The sequence below is a fragment of the Polistes fuscatus genome, unplaced genomic scaffold, assembly GCF_010416935.1.
Source record: "Polistes fuscatus isolate 324 unplaced genomic scaffold, CU_Pfus_HIC Scaffold8, whole genome shotgun sequence".
NCBI classification, from domain to species: domain Eukaryota; kingdom Metazoa; phylum Arthropoda; class Insecta; order Hymenoptera; family Vespidae; genus Polistes; species Polistes fuscatus.
Window position 1 is genome coordinate 7,626,770 of NW_025113162.1, and position 16,500 is coordinate 7,643,269.

Below are 16,500 nucleotides of genomic sequence, written 5' to 3' on the forward strand. Positions count from 1 at the left end.
ATCAACCTGCTGCTTCGAGACCTAGCGATACGGCTTCGAACATTCTAAATTACAAAAGGATTATTCTTCCTTCGTGCTTTCGATTTTTTTACATTGATGGTGAGTCCCTTAACTGGTTAAAATATATAATCTTTATCTTCTCTGATTACTATCGCTCTTTTCACTTTGTATTTTTGCTTAAACAGTCGAAATTAACAAAAGTTATTATAAACAATCTTTTTAAATAATCTGCAGATATAGATTTGGAAGAAATGCAGATAATATTGATCACTTTCAATTTCGTGTACACACACCTTTATAAATGCATCTTGCAATACGTCGATATTCTTTTCCCCTGGTAGATATATATATATATATCTATATATATATATGATATATACTATTCTTTTATTTATATATATATATATGTATATCTATCTATGTTTATGAGTTTTACATCAATTTCAGACCCTTCATTCAAATTCCTATATCTCACATCCTGACTGCACTTGAATAATCTTATCCATTTTGAGACTCTCATTAAAATGCACGAATGTTCAAGGATATTACAAGGAACGTGCTTCTAAAGCGTAGGTCAATGATTGACATTGTCACACCGTTATTTTCTTTTTATTGTTTTTATCGACGGATATCTTAAATAAGAACACCTATCACTAGTCTTCTCTAAAAACCACGACTTAGAAAATACATTATAAACGAATGTCAATACGTACGCTCACTTCAATGGGAGGTACACGTGACGGTTTTCTGTATTATCGTAGAATCGATCGTATCAAGCATTGTACGTAGCAAGCATTAAGTGTAATATTTCTTTCAAATAAAATGTTAAATAAAAATTGATGATTATTTTTTTTTAAATATATATGTCTTATGTCATTATCAAAGTTCAACAGAATATATATCATTGTTGTTAGGATGGATATTGTAATGTAATATATATATACATGAGAATATTTTCATCTTTTAACATCATATTAAATAAATTTATTTGAATTTTCATCAATTAAGAAAAATACAAATAAATAGTAAAACAAAAATGTATCATATATTACATAAATAAATTATATTATATATATATATATAAGAAAAATTTATTTATTTTATTATATTATTTATTTATATAAAAGTCATATATATATATATTTTTTTTTTTTTGTTAAATAATTTTTTATGATATAATTATTGTTCTTTTACAATATTATTAACCCAATATATAAATTGTTGAATTTCTGTTTCAATTAATTCATGCTCTGTTCTCTGTAATGGAACAAATGTTGCATTTACACCAAGCTTTTTAAGATTGTTATAAGTTTCTTCCCCCCATTGAATTGGAACTAGTGTATCCGAACTACCATGAAATTGCAAAAGTGGTGGCATCACATTTGGTTTATTATTTTCTAAATGCTGTAATAACAAATTTTATGTAATAATGAATAAATAGTATAATGTTCTAACTAAATGTACAAAGTAATAATTAAATCTTTATAATATATATATATACATACCTGATATACCATTGAATTTTTGTTAAGAAATGACGACATTGCAATACAACCACCTAACGATAAATTACATTTGTATGCTAAATATAATGACAATGCTCCACCCATTGAAAAACCACCTACAATTATTCTATTATATGGGATTCCATTAGAATGTTCTGCATTTATTAATTCCATCACGGTATGACAAATTGATCTGATGGAATGTTCTTCTTCGGAAACATTATTTGAAATATCTTTACGATTAAACCATACATTGCTAAGCTATAAAAATATAATTTTTATTGAATGCGTATTACAGCACGGTGTCTCCATAAACAACGATTTTAACTTTTTCTTGATTAAACATTAGTAAAATTGAAATATTACCACTCCATTATTTGGCGTATAAGGTTGAGCAGGTGCAGTAGGATAAACTATTTTTATATGAGGGAACTTTAATTCTTTTCTGCATAGTATGTCAATCCATGCCTTCACATTTTCTCCACTATCTCCTGATATAAGAAAATTAGAATGCTTATATGTTTATTCAAAAAAAGAAAAACATGCCATTATGTAAACTTTTCTTCATTATACTTTTTTTCTTTCCCATCTTTAATCATTTTATTCAATATATATAAATATTATTTACCAGAACCGTGAAAGAAAAATAAAGTAGCAGTATGTTTTTTTATAGCTGGCACAGTATTAAAATTTGATAGCTTCATAATTGTAGTCATTTCTTTAATGTTCTCGTTATTTTTTAATATGTCATATTAATTTCAATAACTTTTAAATGTTATTTTTGTAAATGATAATAAGTGTCCAGGTTATAACACAATTTGACAAAATGTCGAGTAAGTATTTTAATGAATATTAAATGTTTTTTGAACAGAATATTATTACCAATAGCAACTTGGAAACAATAGCAAGAATTTCCGATTTTTAATTTTTAATTTAAGTATAAGGCGAATTCTAATAATTAAAAATATAAGATGCACTGCACAAATCAAATATTTATTAAAAAAGAACAATTACATTTATTTTCACATTTATACTTTTTTTTATTACAAATTTATTTATGATAAAAAAACATTAATGCAAAAGTATATATATATATATATATACATCTATGATATATAAGTATAATATATACTTTTAGAAATAAAAATTGTCATACATAGAATTGAACTACATTACCGACCGTTGTAATATGTCCAGCACTGTCGGTAATATAGTTTTGTGAATAAAACATTTTCTAAAGATAAATATGATTATATATTATGTCATACGTATGTATAGATTTTCTGTTTGTAAATGGATTACAAATTTATTTATTCGATAAATTTGGAAGTAAGTATTTATATACATTCAGTGATGTGATCATCATATTTTTATACTAACAATAAATTTATTAATATAATTGGTGTAAGTTTGATTTTAACTAGAAAAATTGTTAATATATGTTGAATATATATACAATGTTTCTATTATTATTTTTTAGAGTATCACTGGAAGTAACTTCTGAAGAATATAAGCTGTGATTTTTTCTTCAAAATACTTTTAATTCACATAGAAAAGAAGATGGATTGAAGTGAGTACAATAGGATTTTAAAAACAAGTTTATATATAAATACTTGATAATTATATAAATAATATCTAGATATATATCTATATATTAGTGAATAAGAATTTGAAAGAAAAGTCATCAAATACTATATATTTCTTTTATCTTATGTTATATTTATATTTATGTTTTATATATATCATTTATTTATTATTGTGTTATGGTTATGTCTATCCTAGCAAAGATATGTCTACTTTGATATTTGGCATTGGTACGGGATTGTTCTTGATTCTAATTTTATGGGCAATTGCAATAATAACTTTTTTAATATCATTACGAATAGAGAAGAAAATTGGTTCGGTTATCATAATTGTCATAGGTCTTCTTACTATAATTTTGTTCAGTATTCCTCGAGCTTCCGATAAACCTAATGTCAATGAAAGAAAGGTACGTAGAATAAATAATTATGTTTCTTTAGTTTACGTAATTTAATTCTTTTTCTCTAGCAATATGCTAGAATATTTTTATCGCTATCTCTCATTTTATCTTATCCGCATTATCTTTGGTATACTTATATTTTTTAGCCTTATGATCATCTTTTTATTTGGCGTATAATATTATTTACTTTACTACTGATTTCATCTATAATTGGAATTTTGGCATATATCAAATTTCAATTACTAGAATCTGTCAGACCTGTGCGCGTATCTAATTGGATTTTCTGATTATTAAAGGTACTAGTCACACTATCTATTTCCTAAATAATTGTCCTAATTTAATGTATATATATATATATATATTTTTGTATTATAAATTTTACTTACAAAAATATATTTTTTATTTACTTCTAGATTGCAAGTTTGATAAAATCTGTCCAGTGAATTGTCCAACTACAAATATATTAAATATAGTATTGTAATTATAAACGGATCAGATTTTTTATGTTAAATAAAATTAATAACACAAATTTATAATGTTGCGGAATATTAACAAATCATTTCCAATGTGGGTACGTCGTATCTCATTATCTCATCAAAAGAAAAAAGTTTACGAGATAAATAGTAATATCGAATTTAATGATAAAGTAATGAATGGTAAAGGGACAGTTGTTGTCAATTTTCATGCAGATTGGTGCGATCCGTGTACGGTATTAACACCTAAATTAATAGAACTTATTGAACCTATAGAGACATTAGATCTTGCTATTATTAATCTAGAATCAAATCCAGATTTAGCTGATGTATTTAGTGTGAAAGCAGTACCTGCTGTATTTGCAATATCAAATGGATTAGTTTTAGAAAAATTTATTGGCTTACAAGATGTTGGAATGGTAGAAAAATTTGTAGAAAAGTTAACTGCTCGTGATACAGCAAACTTAAAAGTTGAAGGTAATTCAGTAAATTTGAAAGTGGACGATTCTACGAACTCAAAAGATAGTAATGTGAAACCATAAAAGCATGTTTATAATGTATATGTGTAAATGTAGTCATATATAAATGAAACTATGTAAATGTATGCATACATATTTCTTTTATCATTAATATTTATGTAATATTTGTGACGATTTAAATCTATTTCATGATATTATTTGTGATTATACAAATATCAACTCATAATAGATATAAAATTAGTAAAAATTGTAAGGTATTTAGCAAGAGCGTGGATAATCATTACATGTCTTTGTATTCTTCTACTGAGAATAGCTTTCTATGCAATATAGTAATATTAAATTGTTCCTATAATGAACAATGATTAAGGATACTAGGGATTAATTTCAGGAAACTGTGGACCATGTAATTTTTCCTTCTTTTATATAAATATATATAACAAACTGTACCATTAAAATATAGTACTACTATTGTATAACTAACTGCACTTAACTTATAGTGATTATACCGACAATGCTCTCTTGTAAAGAAAAAGAAACTATTTACAATTAATTTAAAATGTACTTTTAAAAATGTGAATAATATATAATAATAATTATGTATACTTTAACAAAATAAACTATTATATAGAACTAAAGTAGAATATACACTTTCTGGTTTATTAAGAACATACATGATGTTCTATTATTTATTATGTTTTATAATATTTGATCATACTGATGTAACGTAACTATAAAGTAAATTAATTTATTTATTTACATAAAATATCAGTTGTTTTTTACAATTCGAGATGTTTATTCAAACAGAGAGTGCACTTGTGACATCGTTTATTCCTTTTATCTTACTTTTATGCTTTTATATTGAAACTTAGATTTGTAGATGGAATTAAAAATATAATAATATGTTAAAGAGATTATTGAAATTAAAATATAAATGTCATATTTAAATGCAGGTATGCAAATAGAGTAATATTTAATTCGATTAAAATTTTATATTTATTCTTAATAATAAAACAATTCTGTACAAGCTATGTATGAAACTAAGCCAGCAATATAATAAAGTTATCAATCCATATCATTTCTAATAATAGAGCTTGTATCTTTTCGTTCCGGCAGCAAGCAATATGTAAGTGTTATTAATTAAAAGACTAGCTAAGTTTTTTATCAGTCAGGTGTGTTTAAAACACCATGATAAGGCATTATTGTGACTCTTCATTGATTACTTGCAAAAAGTTATTAACATAATTGAATAGTTAGTTAATAAGAAAAATGTATAGCAAAATTTAAGAAATTTTTGCAAGTAATCTTATAATTCTTATAATGTAGATAACCGGTATATATATAGGTTCTGTAATATATATATACATGTATATATGTATATACATATATATATATTCTGTAATTATTTAACATTTGCACCTAACACCTGATCTGTACTAGTATAAACAAAATATTGGGAATTTTAAATGGAATATCTTAATATTTAAATGAAAAACTTTGAATATAATAACATGCACTTAATTTGTTGCAATAACAAAATATTGTACAATATATTACAGCAGTGAAAGAAACTTTCTTAATACTATTTATTATTTCTATTGCGCGTTTTTAAATAATTCAAAAAATTATTTTGCTCATAAAAATAAAATTGTATTATTTAAATTACAGATAAGATGTTATTGGTTTTAGTTTACCGATATGTATGTAGAGGCAAATGTATGGCCCCATGAAATTATACATTCATTAGATACATTTGGACGCTTTAATTTTTGCAAATGTGTTCTTATTTACAATTTACAATTCATCCCTACCAAGTAGTTAAAAAAAATATAACAAAATGTAGAAAAACACAAATGGTTTTATGTACAATTTTCTATTGATGCCTCTTGTTGTTATTGAATATATTCATTCTATTTAATAATAACAGCAAAAATATGTTATTCAAATATAATATCTACTATATCGTACCTGAATTATTAAAATTATGTACATTTCTAATGTCAAAAATTAGTGAAGAATGAATATATTTACAATTTTTACCCTATAAAAGCAATTTTACAACTTATTTAACAACAAGTAGCATCATATTTATATGCTATTTCGTAAGTCAACTAATAGTAATATAATACACAATATAGTACAACATGATACAATTTACTTTGCACTCCATAACTCAATAATTCTTTTTACGTATTCAAGAAAATGAAGAAAAATAGTGTTTCTGTAGTTGGTTTTGTTAAAAAGTATTAAAATATATTTATCTATAAGTAAGTTTCATATGCTCAGGATTAAATATCTATCTATTATTTGTGTTGATATTTACGATAGTTCTTGATTCTATTCCAGGGGTGTTATTCAAATGAAAAAAAAATTATGATTTAAAATAAATTAAATTGCATTATTATACTTGGCTATGTCAAAAATAATTATTCAAACTAAACTTGTGATTCTCTTTATCAATAATGAATTAATTTAAAAATATTCTTATGACTCAAAATAGTCTCCATTTCTACTAAGTTGGAATGCATTTACCACAATCGACACTTTAATATATTAGTGTAATATATAGATTAAAAAATTGATCTATAGAATTATCAGAATATGATTTTATAATATATGGAAAAATATTTGACTAAACTTCTGCACCCAGATCTCGTACTCCTTGTTCTGCTATTGGAACATATTTATCATCGATTTTAACAAGCAATATAACTTTATCAACATGTGACCGTCGATTTGGATCGCGATGATTTGGTGACCAACGGTGGACAACACACCCTTCCATTCCCCTTTCTGGTACCCAATGTTGCCAACCAGATCGACCACCTTGCTGTCTCATTTTTTCATCCGGCCAAATTACATCTATTCGACGACCAAGATTAATTGCATCATATACTTGATTCGGGTCCATAATCTATCAAATAAGTAAAACAAATCTTTAGTAGAAAAAAAAAGATAAAATATTCAAGATTAATTTTGAAGGCATAGATAAAAAAAAATTTGGGAAAATAAATAAATCAAATTAGATCTTGATATAATATTTTCTTATACTTACACGAACTCTTTGAAACACTTCTTCTTTGTCAAGTTTATTGGAAAAGCTTGTTTCGCTTTTACTTTCAGTTTTGATGTCCAGAAGTCCAGCCAAACTGGCAAGTGTTGAGCTAGTGGGCTTTCCAACGGAAGCGAGTGAACCTCTATTACCGCCAAGGGAATTTGTATTTGCTCGACTTAAAGAACCACGTCCTGTTGAACCACCAATTTGACATCCAGATTCCATTGATTGTGACCCAGATGTATTATGACCTGATTGTCCATATCCTATTATATAGATAGATAAATAATTATGGTTTGTTCATATTTAGACAAAGATATAATGTAATATTTCTGCATACCGGAATGGATATTGTATGTAGTCATAGAATATACTGCATCATTTCCAAATCCTCCATCATCTTGCGATCCTGTTCCACCTGATGAACAACCTTGACCACATCTTCTTCTTACTCTGGAATATAAATATTGGTCATATTTATATTCATAATACATAATCCTACGTATCTGTTATACAGAGACTATACCTTCGCCATAATTTTAATACAGTTGATTTAATGGTACCAAAACTTAAAGGACCTCCAACTATGGAACATAACTGTTCATTAGTTTCTGCATAACTTGTAGTTAATGGCGAAACATAAATTGGATATCCAATTGGTTGATCACAAGAACTATTAATTATATTTCTTAATGCCTGTTTTGCGTTCTGTATAGAACCACGTTCAGGATTACGATTTCTTAAATATACTAATTCTTGCTGTTGACCAGCCCAAAGACCACGAACACATTCACGATTCATTTTAATTACTCGAAAGCTTAAGTAACGTTTATTAAGCATTATTACTTTATATTCATCAATGCCATCATCAAGTACATGCCTAAGAAACAATATGTAATCAAATACTATTAAATTTCTTAAATTTAAATAGTTTAATATACAATGAGTCATAAGAGTATTCGTACCCGTTCCCACTGTAAATTTTAAACAATGTTTTTTTTTTAAATTTATAGTAGTGGTAACAATATTCTTGTGACTCACTATATGTAGAGAAAAATATTTTATCTACCTAAGTGCCAAAAGACTAGGTGCTCCGCTTAAAACAGCATTTCTCCATAAAGGATCAGCTTCGTGACTAATCACAAGATTTTTATCATGATTGTCAATGGCTTCGTAAAGAGCACGGCATTCTATATATTGTTCTGAACTCATAAAATGATCTTGATGTAATTTCAAGGCCATCCTTACACCTTTAGCTACAACACTTCTTAGTAATTCAACATCATGAAGTACCCATTCATCTCGTGGTGATGTTATTCGAAAATCTCCTGTATCACAATAAAATATATGAATATTTTTATATTTTCTAAAAGTAAAATAAAATGAAATAAATATATATATATATATATATATACAATATACTAGACCTTTAAATAGTGCATGCAGACCATATAAAAAGAATTCAACGCTTGACACAGTGTTGTGAGATGCAGCTCCTAAAACCCGTCTTCCTAAAAGACTTAATCCCAGACAAAGTGATACTAGATTTGAATCACGTGTTCTTTCTAATGACTGAAAAAATATGTACAATACAAGATCAAAACAGACCTAAGAGTAATCGTGTATTATAAAGTGAATAGTAAAAAAGTATTATACCTTATCATGCTTTGTTGCACAATATTGTATCCAATCAAGGTAAACATTGCAAAAACTATGTCTTGTAATACCACTTGCTCGAAAGTCAAAGTCTTCATCAATATTCATATTGAAAACTGGGTCAAGATCCGCAAACTTTTTCTCCAATGTTGTTTTAAGTGCGTCAGCAATATCTTGATTTTCCAACCAAGTTTTTAATTTTGGAGACTTAAGAGCATAGAAAACAATACTTTTGACATAGTAAGTAATTAATACTTTACGAAATTCATAGACTTGCAGCATTGATACAGCTGAATTATCCGAAATCGAATAACTTTCAAGTACATACTTGGCACTTGCAACTTCCCAAGCAAGCCATCTCTGACTAAAAGCTGCATTGACGCTAAGTACATTTGAAAAATGTCCCATTTCACAACAACAACAATTATCATTGTCTTCAATACCCTCAGATATTGCTTCGACCTACAAATAGAAAAAGAAAAACAAAAAATTAGATATTAGATTTATAAAACAATAGTTAATGCACACACATAGTCACATAAATAATACCTCTCTTTGTTGACAGTATGTTCCTTTGAACTCAAGACCCCTTAATTGAAAAGTAACTAAACCATTTCCTAATTGCACTATATGTACTAAACAATTTAGATAATCAGATGCTAAAAGAAAACAATCTCCTTGCTCTACATTACCCCAACGACCGAGGGCAAGATCACCATAAAGACTATGCTGAAGAGACCGTGTCAATTGTTCATAAAATATAGAATTTAAATTATTATCATCTGCACCTAAATTACGATCTAAATGTGAAGACATTCGAGTATTTGAGTGATCAACTCTTCTCGTTTTATAATCACGTTCCCAAAATTTAACTGGACGTACATACGATGATATAAAAATTGCACTTCCTAAAAGTGGATTTAACGGTGTACTTAACATAGCAGATATACCTGCTTGAAGAAAAAGCATTGCAGAATGCGGAACGGAGAATGGTTGGGCAAAAGCATGGAAAGCACTACCCCAAGTGATCTGCCATGGTGCAATATATGTTACAATAAATCGTATCTTTAATAACAATTCATAAATTTTGGCAAATGCTATACCTGTTACAAAATAATCTACTAAAAAAGTTTCGCTTAAATCACGAAAATCTATTTTAAAGAAAAGAACAGCGAAAACGAGAACTAAATAACGAGTTGACGGATCAGAATATGACGAGCGTAAAGATTTTAAGCCGCATACAACGATAATTAATGCTCCAACATTTTCACCAAATTTTGATACTATCTTCGATGAACATTCAGTAAGTGCACCTAAAAATACAATTGGATAAAGGATATTTCTCTCAAGAAAGCACAAACAAACATATGCTTTCTCAAACCACATGATTTTAACTGGCTCGCGTACTTCGAATTGTGCATGTTCGTGACTACGTAAGACAGGTCTTGCTAGACACAACCATGGTAATTGTTTTCTAAGTTGTGGTACTACATAATGTAGAAGAAATCCTAAACAACTGACGATACCCCACAATACAGGATTTAACTCTGGTTGTAAAGCAGTGAATACTGTAGAGCAGTGAATTCCAAAAGATAAAATTCCAATAACGGCGCAGACAATTAGATCATTTTTTAGTCTAGCATTAACAGTTGCACGTAATTTCTCTGGAAGAGGGTCAACTAATTCTGAATCAGACATCTGTTCTCCAACTTTTATTTTCACATCTTTTTTTCTACCAGATGTTCTAATTTTAGCTTCTTTATACGTTGTTGTTAAATTATCTCTATGAGTTGTATTTTCTATAATCTTGGCTTCTTTCTCTTCAATGTACATTTCTGGAGGCCAAAGATTTGATTTTACAATATCCCAAATAACACTTGGATCTGAAGATGATCTACTTAGGTGGTAAGATATAGCTACAAGTAATCCAGCAAAGATAGAAAATAAGATATGTTGTGAAGATTTCGGTTCAGTAAGAGCACCATATGCAAATCCATACAATATAGTAACAGTAATTATACTACGAGCAAGACAGTATATAGAAGAGACCAAACTGGTAGCAGCATTTCCACCAAATAAATGGATATCTAAATGTTCACAGAGGTACATTAGGAAAGTGTTTATCTGTGGAAATAAACCTAATGAGAATACAATTGGGAAGCAAAGAAGAAAAATTAGTAAAACATTTCTTATTTGTAATATGATATCACAATCAATAACACGTAAACCATATACACGAAATTCTGAACTTTTAAAATTTCTTAAAGATTCATTAAAGATTAAAATAAATCCTGAACATAGTATATAATATACTGGCCTAGAAAATACTATGATACGATTAAAACCATGCGTCGGAGATGCAGCATCTGGTTGAACTGATTTTAATAAAGAATATTGACAACCAGCAGTTACAAAACAAAACATAAACGCAAAAATATCTCGATAAAATCCTTGCTGAAGTAAAATTAAACCTAAACCTGCAACAATAACAGCTAATAACGTAGAAACAATTGTTTCTAAAACAGTTAAATTACGATCGAGCAGAGCTAACAATGCCAGTCTATCGAATCGCACTTTAACATGTGGTAATTTCCCTATTTTCCATTTATAATAATGTCTTGTTTGCTTAGGTTTTGTATCAGATCCATCTAAACCATCTATAAAACGATTCCAAGATAAGCTTGAGTTTATGTCAGCTTCTTGATGTGTAGGTAATGTTAATACGGGTACACGATTATTGGAATCTGCCGAATAAGAATATAAATTAAAATTTCCTAATAAACTATGTAATCTGCGATTTCTATCTGTTATTGCGTCCGAAATAAGAGTATGATGAAGCTGATCACATTCAGGATTTCCCACTGGACATTGGCTTGAACTTCCAGCATTTGAAGAAATTAAGTTTGATGGTAATGAATTTTGTATTTTGGTCTGATTACTCGCTGGACTTGATAAAACAGGTGGTGTATCTATGATAACTGTCAAACCAGCAGAATTTAAAGATAAACTGCTGTAACTATTGCTTAATGAATCTGTTAATTCCCAATTTGCATCATAATGTAAATTTTGATTAAGTTGTTGACGCAATAAAGTATTCAATAATTTTTCATTATTACTTGAAGGAATTTGTGTTGCTGTGGCAAGACCAGAACCTTTTTCATCAAAGGTATATGCCAACCATCCTCCATTATCATCCCGAAAATAATGCACAGCCCCTTCAGACGTGTCGTTATGATTAGTGGCTAAATGACATTCTCCGTTAGATATTAAACCAAACAGAGCAGTTAATGGTACAACGTTATCGTCTCTAGTAGGCCTTGGCCCTCTATGAGTTCTATTCGAACGTTTCAAGCGACTCTGCCTTGCTCGAGAATTTCTAGTTTCAGAATTACGATTAGGTCTGAGATCAGATACAGTACTAGACTGAGCAGACAAATCTCTGCCAGAATTTAATAATGCAGCCAATAATGGAGGTGCAGGACTAGGTAATAGCGTGCTCAACTCATTATTTGAACCAGTAGTTTGCTCAAATTTAGTTTCTCTTCTATCTTTTTCTTTGCGAATTTCCACTGTTCGTTTTGGTTTCGGTCTGATTTGTTCAATGCAAGAGATGTTGTCATCTGTTGTTTCTTGAGTAAGTTTTGGACGGCTTTGCTTTGGAATTGCGCCTTGATGACGTTTACTATCTATTTCCAATTGCGGAAGTAATTTTCGTTTTACTTCATTTTCTATGCTTAAAGTTGTTGTACTAGATGAACCTGAATCTGGCTCTTTTGTATGGAGATCTGTAAAAAACAAAAAAATTTCTTCATTTTATTTAACATTCGAGAAATAGGAAAGTTCAATGGATCGACGATTCATACTAATATTATATTTTCTTTTCTACATTCGCATATACTAAATTTGGAATACCACAAACTTACAATCAGTACTAGCTGTCTGTAGACTTTCTGATGTATCCGTATCATCAGATCGAGTTAAAGTCCAAAATACTGGCAGCATAAATTAAAAGAAGATAATAATGCAACACAGAAAATTAAAAAGCATTACCCCTTGACAGTCCTTTTTAAACGGAAATGTCATCTGTTGTACTTACTTTTACTTGTCCATGGTTCAATTGGGTAATCACTACATTCAAATAACCAGTCTATTCCAACTACACTGCCTGAGTTTTGAGGATCTTCTATATTTTTTGTTTTCTCATGTCGTTTATCTTTATGTCTCTCTCCGTCAGAATATTCATGACTACTTTGACTCGCATTACTATATCTTCTCTTAACACTAGATTTTGGCTCTTCAAGAAGTGCATCACGAGAATTTGCAGAGTCATTGTCAACTATAGTATCACCATTAAATCTGAAAACAATTACGTAATCTTATATTGTTGCTATACAAAAATTTAATTCTTTAATTATTAAACAATTACCTTGAAAATCTATCATCAAATCTACTAGTACTAAGACTTCTGTCACGATTAGAAGTGGTAGTGTTGTCATTCGTTGTTTTTCTAGTCAATAATGGACTATACGAGTCTCCAAGACTAAAGCCTCCAGAACTTTCATTAGCAAACTGTTCATCACTTTGTTCTGCTATTGGATGAACAATTTCAGATCCATAGCTGAGATATGGTAATAATTGTAATTGATTTCTTGTTAAAGTATTCTGAGGTAAAACCTTTATAAAATGAATAACAGGTTACCGATACTTTGAAATGTTTACAAAGAGTCATTGCATTTAAATTCTATATTGAACACACCTTTTTAGTATTAATTGTTTCAAGACTTTGTGGATGTAAAGGTAGATTATTATCATCTGTAATATTTACATTTTTGTTAGTGGCACCAATAGTTTCAAGACTTTGTGGATGAATAAGTTGTTGATGTGGCTTTTTAGTAATCACCTGATAATTGAAATACAATAGTATCAAAAAATGAAAAAATATAAAATAAAAAGGAGCATAAGGATACATATATATAACATATAAAATATATAGAATATAAATTATAAACCAAAAGAGAGAAAAAAAGTTATTACCTCTAATGATTGAGGATGCGAGGAAATTTTATTTTTATCCGCATCTTCTTTCTTCGATATAATTTCAAGACTCTGTGGATGGTCATTTATTAAATGAGTTTCCATTGGAATTGAGTTTGAATTAAGTCTTCGAACACTTTGATTTGATTTCCAATAAGGATAATCATCACCATGATGTTCTAATTCTAAGGAACTAGTTTGTTTTATCTGGCTCTCAGATCCAGTTTTTCCAAGGCTACCCTGTTTTGAATGCCGATTTCTAGAATCTTCGGATGCATGTCTACACAATTTACGTGGACCTGGTCGATCTTCTTCTGCTATTACTACACATTTTTGTCGCTTCAATCTCCATTCTAGATATAATCGTTATATGTAACATTGCAAATTACTTTAAATGACACTGTAAATGATTATTAATAAATTACCATTTATTATATTCCTAAAACGTGGTTCATGGTATTGAGCAGAAACTAATTCTGCTTCGTGTACATTAATACTTGTTACCATGGGTTTGCCTAATTGCTGTGCTTCTTCTGAACTTTCCGAACTATTTTTTCTATGTATTTCAACTTTTAAATCTATGGTAGAACTAGGTTTTTCTCTATTATATTCCGATGTTATACTATCAGCATCTGCATTTTGTATATTGGACTCGATAAAAGAATTACGAGATGAACATTCCACAGGTGGAGTATCAGTTTTACCTATAAATACAATCGATAATAGTTTCCAATAGAATTCATTACAAATCTAAACAATTTTTCATTTTCGATAATATAGAAATAAAGATAAAAATAACGCGAATAAAGATAAAATATATAATTCTTAGAATGAAATGTAAAAAGTAAGTTTCCATTATATAAGAAAAATAAATTTGTTGATCTCACACACTTATATAATAGAAAAATAAAAAGATCTTCTATACAAATACCATTTAAAACTTGAAGTTCTATACCATGATCCACTTGGTCTTGTAATTGTTCTCTATGTTTATTACGTGCCACACGTTTTTTCTCACTTTCAGATTTCTGTTGACTAATAGATTGACCTGGTTCTTCCAAACATTCAGTTGTATCATAGACACAATGCAATGCATGATTTATGCATTTTATTGTGCCAAACAATACAACAATGGATGAACAATACGCTAACCAAACATATAATGTTGGTGGAAAATACTAAAATAAAATATTTTTAATGAAATGTTTAATAAAAAAATCATTATTCTTTAAGACATTTAATAATATGTAAATATAATCATATAAGATAATAAAGTATTACAGTCTTAACCAATGATAAGCAAGATCTAAATATTATTATTCTTAGACTATTGATTGTAGAGTTAATAACACATACTAGGATTACTTACGAGATATATTGTAAATGGAAGACAAAGCAAAAATAACCAGACATATAGATGAAAGGTATTTGAGAAAACATCGAGATGTGGATCGTAAAACCAGCCTCCTGTTAGGCTCGCCCAGACGCCTTGTCTTAAAATTTCCAGCGTTTGCGAACCCATACCAATAGTAAAAGCACTTTTTCACCATTTTCCCATCACTTGACGATCAACGGTTATATATTTGTCTTATCCTCTCTATAAGAAAAAACGCGTGGCAAAGGAGAATGTGACAACGAATCTCAACATGGTCTTTCTCTTATTAATCAATGGATTTGGCGCACACGATTCAGTGGCTCCGCAGCCATCTTCATTTCTCAGATGATCGCGATCATAAACCACATGGTTAGAGAGTGGATATAAATTTTTCTAACGACAGACATACATACAACAGTTATAATCATAAGCTTATCTTTTTTATATTTGAAATTAAATAAAAGAATAATATGTCAAGTACCGAGGGTATGAAAACACGTGTAAGATAGTTTTGAAAAATAGATCGATATAGTGTCGTTTTCGTGTGGCCGCCGTTCGAATTGTCATCGTTGCATTGAGAACAGGCTCTGTTCTGTGTCGGTGGTACACTATCGAAGAATCGCAGTTGCATTAAAGTTGGAAAGCCTTTCGGATATCCACCCGTGAATCGCGGTCGAACGTATCACGACGTCAACGGTGGGGCCGTCAAACGAAACATGGCGTCCGTTAGGTTATCACTATGAGCGCTCATCAATTTGATCTTATTAAATGTGGAATTATCGTTTAACCTGCGGATTGACGCGGAGCGTCGCGTCCTCGTGGAGAGGAACACGATGCTTTGAAAAACACATCGAAGGTTTATTCGTCGACTAACCAGAAGACTTTTAACCGAAGAGGAATCCTTCTCGTCAACAGTGGCTTGTGGGTATACACACCCTGACGCGA

At 29.2% G+C, this 16,500-nt stretch overlaps 3 protein-coding genes across 6 annotated transcripts; 1 reads left to right on the forward strand and 2 right to left on the reverse strand.

The window, feature by feature from the left end:
- The first annotated feature begins 9 nt into the window (after positions 1 to 9).
- LOC122525071 (thioredoxin, mitochondrial) lies at positions 10 to 4,970 on the forward strand. Of its 3 annotated transcripts, none has more exons than XR_006305702.1 (5): positions 10 to 99; positions 2,986 to 3,075; positions 3,288 to 3,495; positions 3,633 to 3,782; positions 3,900 to 4,086. XR_006305702.1 is itself a non-coding variant. In XM_043647647.1 (3 exons), the coding sequence occupies exon 3, from the start codon at positions 4,022 to 4,024 to the stop codon at positions 4,499 to 4,501; it is 480 nt and encodes a 159-aa protein (XP_043503582.1). In that variant the 5' UTR covers positions 10 to 99; positions 2,986 to 3,075; positions 3,900 to 4,021; the 3' UTR covers positions 4,502 to 4,970. The 3 variants fall into 3 exon arrangements, 1 of the variants encoding a protein (XP_043503582.1); XR_006305703.1 differs by lacking the exon at positions 10 to 99 and adding an exon at positions 2,684 to 2,834; XM_043647647.1 differs by lacking the exons at positions 3,288 to 3,495; positions 3,633 to 3,782 and having other exon boundaries at positions 3,900 to 4,970.
- LOC122525068 (lysophospholipase-like protein 1) lies at positions 1,173 to 2,481 on the reverse strand. Its single transcript, XM_043647643.1, has 4 exons — positions 2,134 to 2,481; positions 1,872 to 1,996; positions 1,506 to 1,766; positions 1,173 to 1,404 (listed from the first exon to the last, which is right to left on the reverse strand). Exons 1-4 carry the CDS (start codon positions 2,219 to 2,221, stop codon positions 1,180 to 1,182), a joined length of 699 nt encoding a protein of 232 aa, XP_043503578.1. The 5' UTR covers positions 2,222 to 2,481; the 3' UTR covers positions 1,173 to 1,179.
- Positions 4,971 to 7,026: 2,056 nt separating the features above from the next.
- LOC122525063 (pecanex-like protein 1) lies at positions 7,027 to 16,347 on the reverse strand. 2 transcript variants are annotated; one of them, XM_043647630.1, is made up of 16 exons: positions 16,037 to 16,347; positions 15,550 to 15,948; positions 15,112 to 15,358; positions 14,606 to 14,884; positions 14,181 to 14,533; positions 13,903 to 14,046; positions 13,573 to 13,820; positions 13,243 to 13,502; positions 9,696 to 12,931; positions 9,147 to 9,608; positions 8,918 to 9,062; positions 8,560 to 8,818; positions 8,017 to 8,370; positions 7,831 to 7,943; positions 7,491 to 7,756; positions 7,027 to 7,349 (listed from the first exon to the last, which is right to left on the reverse strand). In XM_043647630.1, exons 2-16 carry the CDS (start codon positions 15,700 to 15,702, stop codon positions 7,068 to 7,070), a joined length of 6,801 nt encoding a protein of 2,266 aa, XP_043503565.1. In that variant the 5' UTR covers positions 15,703 to 15,948; positions 16,037 to 16,347; the 3' UTR covers positions 7,027 to 7,067. The 2 variants fall into 2 exon arrangements, with proteins under 2 accessions (XP_043503565.1, XP_043503564.1); XM_043647629.1 differs by having other exon boundaries at positions 15,550 to 16,347.
- Positions 16,348 to 16,500: the final 153 nt, after the last annotated feature.